Genomic DNA, 12,558 nt, shown 5'->3' on the forward strand with positions numbered 1-12,558 from the left:
GCACACAACATCGTTTTCAAAAAAGTTGTCGTTTACATCAACCCGCATAAATACGCCGTCGAGCAACATCATAATTATGACAAACCTATGGGCGGCAGTGTAGGGAGAAGGGTAAAGCCATGCAAGCCAATCAGAATCCTCAAAATCGACAACAACGAATAGCACGAGCGACTTCCAGTTCCTTTCAAAACAACAGACATGGCGCGAGATTCGTTTGTGTGGACAGACAGCGAAGCAAATGCAAACAGGCCCAAAACGTTTGCACAAAAGTAAAAATGAGTACCACATTAACAGCATCCATGATCAAATAGTAGCCAAACAAACTCTAAACATAGGGCGCTCACATGACATAAGCATTTTCTGGCGCATAATGTGACGTTTGAGAACCTAAAACCCCGTTTCTCCCAGTTGACACGGCAACACATAACCGGCGTTTTCAGAAATCTCCACTTTGACCGGAGTTTTTAGAAATAATCGTTTTCTGACAGGTGAAATGACAGGCCAAAACGCAGGGAAATATATGCGTTTTCCCATCGTGTAAACGGGGCCTGAATTCTCATTCATCTCCTTGATTAGTCATTCTGTTCAGCTGTTTCCTAATTAGTTCCTTCTGTTTGTTCCATGTATTTAAACCCTGAGTTCTTCTTATTCTTTGTCTGTTCTTGTTTGTGATAATTTGGTTGTATCTCTTTATTTTCTCCTGAGCTTTTGTCAATAAAGACTGTTTTGCAGCATTTTCTTCCCCCTTTCTTTTTTTTTTTTTTCTCCATGGACCTGCCTGCTATTAGACTTGTAGTCAAGACCGCCTAAACCGAGACCAAGACAGACCAAGTCAAGACCAAGACCAAGTCGAGACCAAGACCGAGACCAAGACCAAGTCGAGACCGGAGGGGAAAAAAAACAGACTAGTGTTGAAGCCAAACAATAACTTGTATGAATTCAAGAACACAATAGCCTACATATTAGACGGTATTACTTCAACTACACAGGCAGAACAATACAGAGACAGACATGTCATGTGTGTGACTGTGAGCTCACTGTAAATGTTTTTGCAAACTGGGTGAGATCAACTATGTGTAGCAATTGCATGATGGCTGTTACTGCACTATTAGAGGATTGAGACTCCCTTAACTTTTGTGTACTGTTGAGGACTGACATGACTGGTACTGACTGGTTCATCTGACAAAACATCAAACACCTCCAACACCATCTTGCTCCTCCAACGACTGTCTAAAGAATGAGAAATATGTAACCAATTGAAATTATACATGTGTAGATGAAATCGTAACATCAAATTAAAGATAGCCTACACAATTATAAACTTGGATTAGGCCTAATGTTTAGTCAACACAACGGAGATATGCAGATGATATTTAAAAGACCATTTATTTAGTCTAACACCATCTTATACAATACTGTAATCAAACAACACACACACACACACACACACACACACACACACACACACACACGCACATATATATCAAAGACACAAATTCATCTAAGCAAATGCCTGCCTATCTCTGCCGATTTCAGAGTCTCCAAATTAATCCATTCTGCAACTTTTAAATACATAATTACATTTTTAAAAAAGAAATTATAGGCTTACGTGCAGGATCCGAAAGTTGGTCGTTTTGTCGCTATGGTTACACACACACACACACACACACACACACACACCGTTGGCGGTGCGCTTAAAGTCATCTGTCAGTTGTGCAGTTACCCAAAATCTCCTGAATGAAGTTAAAACCCATCATGTCACTGATATGTGTTTTTTAAATCAAGTGATCAAAGTGCTCGTTGCCGCTGCGATCAGTGGCGCGGATAAAGTGTTTTCTCGTGTGGCTCGTGCACACGGCGCACTGTCTTTACTCGGACGCGCGCTTCAATCCGTTTCGTTGCGGATAATAATGTTGCATTATCGAACGTTGTGTCGTTGTGGATATTGTAGTATTGTATTGCTAAATCCCCCGACCACTATGTTGGTCTGAGAAAGCGAGACCTAGACAAGACCGAGAGGTCCGAGACCAAGACAAGACCGGTCTCGAGACATACATCACTACCTGCCAGGGGCGGCTGGCCAATAGAGGGCGCTAGGGCGCCGCCCCCCCATGAGCCAGACCACAGTTTATGAGCCACACTCATTAAATAAATAAGTAAATACATACATAAATCATACATACAAATTGTCAGTATTTGTGTGTTTAAGATATTAAATACACCCAGTGAAAAATATGATAGAAATTAAAAATGTCTGCTTTTTCAACACGTCTCCTCCACCTGCGTGCACGTCTCACCAGAGAGGCGGGTCTGTGGAGCAGCTTAGCCAATTGCTGATTTAAGATATACATGTTTGACATAAACTGTAGCCAATCAGCGAGCTCAAATCTAGTCAGCTATGGGCGCTTCTGTTAGTGCCCCAAGCTGCGTGTGCCCGCCCGCGCACGCGCTCATGCGCGCCTATCTCCATCAGACAGCTATCGGCCTGGCTAGCTGGATGCGGTCATGCTAATGCCTTGTTTTGCTTTCCGTGATTACTTTTTAAAACAACAGGGACAGATCCAACATTCTCTTGGTCGGCGTTTCGTCACAAATCATGTGACTTGCATAGCAACAAGCCGCCGCCATGTTTGAAGGGTAAAACAAACCGAAGGCAAAGCCCGAGCCAAATCAAAAAGGTATCTATTCACAGAAGTTTTGCTGTGGATTATGTCAGTTATGGATACTAACGGACTACTTTATCTATATCTGTGTATGCGAATGTATGTCGGTGGTGAGAAGTGAATGTAATAAAACACTCATGTAAAGCGCTTTGTGACTAACTTAGCTAACGTTATGTCTGTGAAAGGCGCTATATCAGGGGTCGGGAACCTTTTTGACCAAAGAGACATTTTTTCATTTTTGGATAATGCATTTTAGCCACAGTAAAAAAAAAAAAAAAAACGGTCCATAGACAACTAAAAACAAACAAATATTCAGCAAACAATAAATAAGTTGCTATATGGAATTAATTGTGCAGGGCTTTCACTGTGAGGTTGAGTTACCAAGTGATGATTTTCTTTCTCATTAATTCATGTTTTGTTATTAATAACTTTAAACAGAATCGTCAACTGAAATCTGTGCGGATTATTACGACACATTTATAGGACATAAAGGGTCTCTGAGGCAAAAGTGAAAGTACCAGCGGTCAGCAGGTGAAATGTCTCTTTGCGCAGTAAAAGCAGTGGCGGATACAGAACGTCATTAATAGGTGGGCCTGGTGAATATACGGAGGGGCCTCGGTTTTTTTAAGCTTATACACGCCTGATTCCCGGGCTCCGTATTAGAGCTTTCACACTGCGCGCGGATGCGGTCTGGCGATGCGTTCCAGTTGCGGTGCGTACCGTATATAGCAGTGCAGAGATCGTTTCCGCACCGAGTCTATTTCTTCTGTGCTGCACGCGCTTAATTAAAGTGACAGCGCATGGTTCGTGGTCAAAATGAACACAGATTGACATGAAAATATAATAATCTCACCATAAATGCCTTTAATTTAATTATACTCTTTTTCACAGTCATCTTTTTTAGGCTACTTTAAGACCGGGGTAAAGCAAGGAAAACTACAATTTACCTCAACAAGGCGACATAATGAACAACCTCGTCTCATTCGTGGAGGTGAAAAAGCAAGTTATTTGTGACATGCAAGATTTATTGTATTAAAACTTAAATGCAAAAGAAAAGGCATGAGAGTAGGCTGTTTTTGTCAATTTTAAGTTTTAATTTAAAATCTTTGCGATTTTAATATAGGCTAGCTAAGTAAGTTACTACTACATAGTTAAATATTTTACCACTTGCTTGAGCAAATTAATATATCTATAGAAGTAGCACTGAATAATACGTTGTTTAAATTGTGTTAAAAAACGTTTATTAAAGAGTGTATGCGTACAAAGAGAATCGCAATGCTGACAAAACTTTTTTTAAATAGGCTATAAGTTGCTGTATAACTTCTGGATTTGAACAGTGGTGGAGTAAGTAGCCTATCTCAGTATACTTAAGTAAAAGTACAAATAACCAGAGACATATTTACTTCAGTAAAAGTAGAAGTACCACAATGAAAACCCTACTTAAGTAAAAAGTACCTGATTTTAAATGTAGGCTACTTTAAGTATTAAAAGTAAAAGTACTTGCATTAGATTAGCCTACAATTTATTCTCTTAATGTCTATATTCTAATAATTAGGGCTGTAACAATATGAAACCGAAATCGCGACACACACCCAATTTGAACTTAACATTAGCCTATACAATACCTACACCACAAATCTAGTTGAGGATAAATTCTTTAAAATTGGGCAATCCCAGCATTATGGACGTGACATTTGCAGTAAAAACTTGAAATATAAATCCTCAGAAAAAGCATTTAATACATATTAAAACTGTTTATATATCCATACGCCCTTAATAAAGGAGTCCAGACATTAGAAAAATATCAGTCCACAAACACATGCGTTTTATATTTATGAAATAGGCTACACATGCCATAACGGTCGTGACACACACAAAAAAGTAATAAGTAATACTACAAACCGGATGAAGAAGGGTTGGCTCTCCACAGAACATAAAATATTAATTTTATTTTTCGTGTTCGCATTTATGAGAAAATAAGCCACTAACGTTAAGTGTCTCACGATCCTCCTCCTCCTCAGGTATGACATGGTCCAGAAGTATATCATCATCTAGACGTGTTTTTTTTTTTAAGTGTGTCAATGATAGCTGTTTAGCCATAGCTCAGTTAGGTTGCCGCGGCGACGGAAAACTTTTGGTCCGAAACGCGCCCGCGGTGTTGCGTGATAGCATCACTGGACTGACACGTGATATGTCGACATAATATTTTTATTTTGTAGCTATTTTTCTACGTATCTACTGTACATAAATGTCCTGATTGTCCTCAGGAGACTATTAAAATGAAATTACTTATTAATTATTAAAATTAAAAATTGTAATTGTTTTTATTAATCTGATTGGGTGGGCCACCGATCAATCTGGGTGGGCACGTGCCCACCCAGGCCCACCCATAAATCCGCGCCTGAGTAAAAGTACCCGTTTCAATAAAATTATATATTAAAATTTATAAAGCCTACTTTTACATTTTCGCCGCTGTTCTAGGATGGTTTTCGCCAGTGCAGGAGCTGTAGCTGCTAGGTTACCAGAAACATAAGTAGTTAAAGTTAGCTGATTGCTGTGGTGACTCGTGACACTCGCGAACAGCACTGAACACGCACTTTTGCCGGTACAACTTTAATATTATTATTATCATAAACTTTTCATTAACTTTAGTAGGCTGTACTAGGCTACAACAAGGGAATTGTAATTGGTTGCTTTTTCTGCAGAGAGCCGATCTCTGTTGATGTGTCTTAATTGTTTCATCGATGGTTTGTTGAGGTTGAGTGAGACTGTGAGACTATGAGCCACATAATTTTTGCCAAAGAGCCAGATGCTCTGATGTGACTCGGGAGCCGAATACAGATCTTCTTCTTCTATTACAGAATGTCTTATCAGTATATAGACAACAACAGAACAGTTTTTCGGCATGATTTGCCGAAGGATTTGCGCTCGTTTGCCTTCCGCTTCGTGTTGCTTAATGGCGGGCGCTTGTTTGTTTTACCCTTCGCCGCGTTGCTATGCGCGCGCAGTGCATTATGGGAGTAAAAGTCCCGGATGTCCGACCTCGAGAATGGACAGTTACCGAAGTGAGGGACCTTTCTGAGAAAGTAACTAAACTTTTTGAGTTAAATTTCAAATGCAAATGGAAAGTTTGTGCAATTTGTTTATTTTTGTGTATGCTTCAGTCTTGTAATATGGCATTAAATAATTACTGACTTTTTCACAGAGCACTGGTATCATGCAGTTTGTTTTAAAGTGTGTTTGGGTGGTTAATACTAATAATTATTTGTAATATTATTATTATTTTTCGTTTTACAAAGATATGTAAAGGCAGTGGTTCTCAAACTGGGTTTGTGGTGGTTCTCAAGCCGTGAGGTGACAGAAGGGGGTGCGGGAACAAAATGCTGAATTTTGCCGTTCCTTTAATACTACCTCATCTTAAAATACGATTTAAACTGAGCATGCATTTCTCTCAGGTTAAATGCTGTAAATACATGACATACGATCAATTTATCTCATCTTTTGCGGTCAATACTTTCTGCATTTAAGCAGCGTGTCGGCTATATGACAGGTCTCGTACAGATTGCTGCCTCAGCAAATCGCGCTATACTGCCGTTCTCGACAATGTACGTTACCTTTGTAAAAGTAGGGATTTTTAAGTTAGCACTTACTAGCATGAAGAACAAATATAGACACAGGCTGTGCATGGAGATCGATAATTCAAACTCTCTTCGATACAAAGACATACCCTGTGTGAGTTCCTGTGTTTAATGTTGATCACATTATATGAAGATCCACACGATTGCAAATGTGACATTGATTTTATACAACAGTTCAACAAACGAAATATTAATATTAAGTGATGTTCATTTTCAACACAGTTGTCAGTATTTTTACAATAAATGAATAGCTCCAATGAAAGCCACAGCAGAACTGCAGCACACAGCAATGATTGTGAACGAATCTTTAGAGTCATTAATTCAATGATTAATTAATTCATAAATACAGCCACTTGCTTCGTTACTGAATGAATGACTCGATGACTCATCACCTACTGGCGGTTTTAATTTAATATTTAAAAGCATCACTTCGTTTTTACCATCATTGCATATTTATCTATTTAACTTTTTTTTAATTCAAAGTATTATTTATTTTATAAAGGTATTTGTAAAGGTAAAAATGCACTTGAAAAAATCGATTTAAGGGGGCAAATATTGTCCCTTACTGAAAAAGGTGTGACTGAAGAGTGGGGGTTAGCAGAAGGATATTAAAGCCTCTTGGGGTACAACCCTAAAAAGTTTGAGAACCACTGGGACTGGGTTAAGGAATAGAACAAAATAAACATCAAAGCACAATACACATACCAAGGGCAGAAAGTAGGCCTAATACTCCCACGGTTACCAGACTATTAAAAAGTCTTTTGTATTGTAAAAAGTTTGTTGAGAGCAGTAATTTCGAGTGCTTTAATCTCACCAAGGAAACTCTTTCTGTAGAGAGAAAATGAAAATTACAGCATGGAAAGGTTTTCCTCAAAATAAACAAACTGTGATATGTGTAAATAGGAGGATTGAACTGCCTTGGGATACATTTATATAATTCTCTTTTTCTCTTTTCAGATGACTTGAGTCGTGAAGCCTCTGGATCATTTCTGGATGTGGCCACTTCACCCTCCTCAACCCATTTGTTGAGTGGCTTCCTTATGACAGACAGGAATCCTGCCTCCATAATCCAATCAGATTCAACAGGCTTGTCAAAGGGAACCAGAGAACAACCAGCATTTTCCTCCATACTTGCATTACTTGCCAGCACAGCCCAAAAGCCTCCCGAATACCCATTGAAAATTGTTGTGCGTGACAACAAAACACACCAATGGCTTTCAAACAAGTCTTTGGAGAGAGTGGAGTCTTCATTCACTCCTCCATTTTCTGTGCTGGTCAGCAATCAATCCTCCAGCTCAGGTTTGTTTCTCTGCATGCTGCTTGAGACTAATTCTCTCAACCTGCCATTACTATATCTTACACTTAATGCAGCTGTCACTGAGGTTACACGGACTAGTCAATCAGGGATACGTTTCCCAAAAGCATTGTTAGACACTTATGGTTGCAAGTTCCGTTGTTACCAACATAGTTCAACGATTCAGTGTTTCCCAAAACCATAATCCCAACTAACATTCGCAAACAGCATTGAAAACTTACGTGGCTGGAACTTCAGCTCTCAACATGTGGTTAGAAGCATAGTTTCTTGTATGGAAGTAAAATAATGACAAATGTTTTTGAAACAAAAAAGCTTGTTGAATTGGACTACATGAAAAAATATTGCATTAACCCTGCTTGCATTGTAATACATTGTATTTTTAAGGCTTGCACTTTTATGGGCTGAAATTCAACATGGTTGTATATTTAAGCTGTGAATATTTCAATTCAAAACATTTCACACACGTTTTCATTCTTAAAAATTAAATAATCCATATTCACCGTTCAGATTTCACTTCCAAAATATTAATTCTGTTTAAAAATACAAATACAAATTTCGACAGAAAATTCAACATTTGACATCTGGGAATGGCAGGAATATCAGCAGATTGTCGATTGATAATCTCCATAGCTGTTAGTCGACCTCACCAGCAGGTGGTGCAAGCGGCAAGCGGCATTCTCTTCAAATGCTATTGAAGTTAGAAACGTGTACCAATGTCGTATGTAACTTTAGAGAGTTTTCTTCGTCAACAGGCGCTTGCACCACCTGCTGGTGAGGTCGACTAACAGCTATGGCGATTATCAGTTGGTAATCTACTGATATTCCTGCCGTTCCCATATGTCAAATGTTGAATTTTCTGTCGAATTTGAACCACTGAATTTGTGGAAGTGAATTTGTAAAGCGAAATAAAATGGACTGAAAATTGCAAATATTATAGGTTGTATTTTTAAACAGAATGAATATTTTGGAAGTGAAATCTGAAAGGTGAATATGGATTATTAAATGTTTTAATAATAAAAAAGTGTGTGAAATGTTTTGAATTGAAATATTCACAGCTTAAATATACAACCATGTTGAATTTCAGCCCATAAAAATGCAAGCCCTAAAAATACAATGCATTAAAATGCAAGCAGGGTTAATGCAATGCATATTTTTTTTCAAGTAGTGCAATTATACAAGCTTTTTTGTTTCAAAAACATTTGTCATTACTTCCATATTCTTGTTTTTATGACATGTGGCTCTTGGGTACAATAAGTAAGCTAACATGCAGTACATTCTACATCTTTCTTTCCTTGAAAAAAAATAAAAAAAATAAAATAATATATAATATCATTAATTCTGTAATTTACTTATCATCATGTCTTTCCAGATATTTTACTGGTTAGCAGACAGGTTGAATTAGCTGACCTTTTTAAGTTAACAACAATCATTTTTTCAGTGAGAAGCACAGTGCACAGTGCAGTGAGCACCATATAAGGAAGAAGAAACTGCACACAAACCTCATTGGTTCTCATGTCTATCACCAATATAGGATATGTAAATGTTGAACAATATTTGAGAATGTCTTGACTACTATTGTCACCTCCGTTCCCTGATAAAGGGAACAAGACATAGGGCCCTATTTTAACGATCTGAAACGCAAGTGTCAAGCGCAAAGCGCAAGTAACTTTGTGGGTGGGTCTTGGGCGCTGTTACTATTTTCCCGGCGGGATAAATGACTCTTGCACCCGGCGCAAATCTAAAAGGGGTTGGTCTGAAGTAGCTTCATTATTCATAGGTGTGGTTTGGGCGTAACGTGAAATAAACCAATCAGAGCGACATCTCACATTCCCTTTAAGAGCAGGCGCGCTTGTTCTAAAGCGGATTCCTATTATAACGGCGGATTTGCTAGGTGCACACGAGGAGCGGTTCACAGCCGAGGAGACCGACGTTCTCGTCAGGGACGTTGGGGATGGAGAAACACACCCAAATTAACTTCGGTTAAACAGGCGTATGATAATTTGGGTAAATGTGTAAGCTAGATGTATGCTTTTATAATAAAATGTCTATCTATCTATCTATCTATCTATCGTAATAATGTATGATTTGCAAAAATGATAACTGCTGCGTCTGTGTGTAGATGAGAGAAGGCCAAGCATGCGCCCTTAAAATAGCATATGAATAACATGCGCAACGCGCCACTGACTTTAAACTGTTTTTTTTCGGTCAGTGGCGCAATTGTTTTCTAAACCTGTAAAATAGCATGAGGGAACGTTTGCGCCGGAACACGCCTCCTCTTTGCGCTGAACCGCCCCGGGGAGCGCAAGTGTATTTCTTAGTTAACCGACGTGCGTCTGTGGAGGGAAAAGTCCGCTTTGCGCGGGTGCAAAATAGGAATGATACATGCGTCGGTGTACAAAGTCAATTGCGCTGGGTGCAAGATAGGGCCCATAGTGTCTATGTAGTGACAAGGGGTCATACTTGGGAGCCCCAAACACCTCTGATACTTTGAGAAAAGGCCAATGAAAATTGGCGATTGGAATTTACATGCGCCACCCCCCCGGACATACAGGTATAAAAGGAACGGGCATGCATCCACTCATTCAGGTTTGTGCTGAGGAGCCGAGAACGTGTACCAGCCATTTCAGCGGGTGGTTTGCAGTTGTGGCAGGAGGGACACTAAGTTTCATTCTCTCTATCAGGGAATGGAGGTTACAATAGTAACTGAAACGGTCCCTATCTGTCACTCACTTAAATGTAGTGTAAATGTAGTGACATTTGGGGTCTCGATGAAAAACACCACAACAAGCTGAACCGTGCTACAAGGTTTTAGCAGTGCAGATGTTGGCAATGTTGGCTGGGTAACAAGTGCACTCGCAACATTGTAACCTTCCCAACGCCCCACGTAAACCATGTAGTCCTTCATACCACGCGGGGGTAGAAAGAACAGTACTTTGGGGATATTTAATTTGATTTTATCAATCAATAAATTCCACTAGAAACAAACCTTGTTGTATTATTTTAATTTAATACTGTGAAGCTGCTTTGATACAATCTGTATTGTGAAAAGCGCTATACAAATATACTTGACTTGACTTGACTTGACTTTGAGCAGGTCGTTTCAGACAGTCTTTTGACCATCCCCCCAAAGTTAAATACCCTGAATAATCAAATATCTAAATTAACACATAACCAATATTTATGGTTCATTCCTAATTAAAAACACAGTCTAAATTGAGATAAATTAAGCACAGAGCTAAAGTAAAATTGAAACTAAATTCTAATAAAATAAGTGAATTTCAGGAGTGCTTAAAAGATCAAACACGCATTATATCTTCGCTCATACTGTTTGATTTTGTCGTTGGGCCAACGGGTGGTCCTTACACCTGCCACCGAGGTAAAGAAGATGCCATTGAACCTGGACGGGCACCTGGTAAGCTGAGTCGTATAGCTGAGTCTTACTGTCCTGATGAGCCAGCGCGACGGATCAGGAAGCGCTAGCCAGGCCTCCAAACTGTAAATTTTTGACATACCTGCTTTAGGGAACCGAAGCGGAGCATTGACCGCCATGTCGGGAAGCTGTGCATCGTGATCCTGTGGCTGTGGTTGTACAGGAACAACTACCATGCTCTGTAAACCCCAACCGGAACCGGTTGGTGAGGGGTGAAAAAGCTGTGTGTCCTCGGAATGTGCCACACTCACCTGTGCAGGACTTTGTGTGTGTCACGGCCGGACATGGGGAGGCGACAATCTCGTGTCCAACATGTTCAGGCTACAGACTGTGCAACCCAGGGATTGAGGAAGCTACTCTTTCTTTGAAAATGTGGGTCAAACAAAAAGAAAAGGAAACAGTCGCAGACAGACGCCGCAAAACGTGACCACAGCAGCCCAGAGGTGACGGTTGAGTCACGCTGAGGCAAGGTGTGTTTATTGCCTCAGTCTGTTGCTTGACTGCAGAGAACTGTTGGGTAAAGTCCTTGACAGTGTTACTGAATAGGCCACCTTGCGAGATGGGGGTATCAATAAAGCAGACTTTGTCAACCTCCCTCATCAGTTTGATGCAGAGCAAGGCTGAGTCAGAGATGGCGCTCCTGGACCACCATGGTGGACATGGCCTGGCCGAGAGCCCACGCCGTAACTTTCGGTTTGCCGAGCACAGTTCCTGCATAAATCCTGGCTCAGAACTACCCTGGTTCAGGTCTTTAGAGGTTTGGCCTGATGGACCTGCAGAATGGCCATAGCATGCAGGGCGAAGGTGGCCTGTCCAGCAGCACTGTTAGCCTTTCCCCGTTAGAGACAAAGTTAACATACAGGCCCTGGAAGGGAGTCTGGGACGATTCTGCGGTTTTGCAGACATAAATGTACCACAATTGCATGCTCCATCTGTGTAACCTCTGTATACCCCCTGGCTGCCCCACCGCCAAGGGTAGTGAGGGTGGAAGAGCTCATGAAGAGGGCCCTGGCAGTAAAAGGTGCCTTCCACGACTTCGCAAGCTCTTCATGCTCTTCTGGGAAGAAGGGCACTGGTGCGGGGTGCGACTGTGAGTTGTGCCCCGAACCCAGATACCAATAATCCAGCTGATAATGCTCGGGACCGGGCCGGAGGATTACACTGCAGGCCGATGCTCTAGGCGGCCGGGGCAAGCATGGTTGCTAACTCTGCATCAAACTGAGCTACCACATTTGACAGTGGAAGTCCAGCGGATTCTTCAGTGGAGTCTTCAGCGTCGGAAGGCATAAACCTGCCCTGTTAATACTGCAATTGACAGTTCATCCTCTTCTCGAGCCCAAATAAATTTTGTTCGCCCTGAGACGAACCGCCAACCCATCCAAGAACTCGACTGGGTGGAAAATGCAAGGAATAGGAGGTCCGTGAGGATTGACACGGCACAAAGGCTCCAATTGTTGCCCTTATATTGCCCTCAGTGATTGTTGCCGCGCCCTTGTGCATAGAAGAAGGACC

At 40.7% G+C, this 12,558-nt stretch overlaps 1 protein-coding gene across 4 annotated transcripts in view; it reads left to right on the forward strand.

Annotated features, from left to right (window-relative positions):
* The window catches only part of kiaa1549lb (KIAA1549-like b), a 196,258-nt gene that overhangs the window by 28,268 nt on the left and 155,432 nt on the right, over positions 1 to 12,558 (forward strand). For all 4 annotated transcript variants that reach the window (XM_084409249.1, XM_084409246.1, XM_084409247.1 and 1 more), the window contains exon 2: positions 7,259 to 7,600. In XM_084409249.1, coding sequence (XP_084265375.1) covers positions 7,259 to 7,600 — 342 coding nt within the window. The remainder of the gene's footprint in view (positions 1 to 7,258; positions 7,601 to 12,558) is intronic.

This window comes from Rutilus rutilus (genome assembly GCF_951802725.1).
Source record: "Rutilus rutilus genome assembly, chromosome: 5".
Classification (NCBI taxonomy): Eukaryota; Metazoa; Chordata; class Actinopteri; order Cypriniformes; family Leuciscidae; genus Rutilus; species Rutilus rutilus.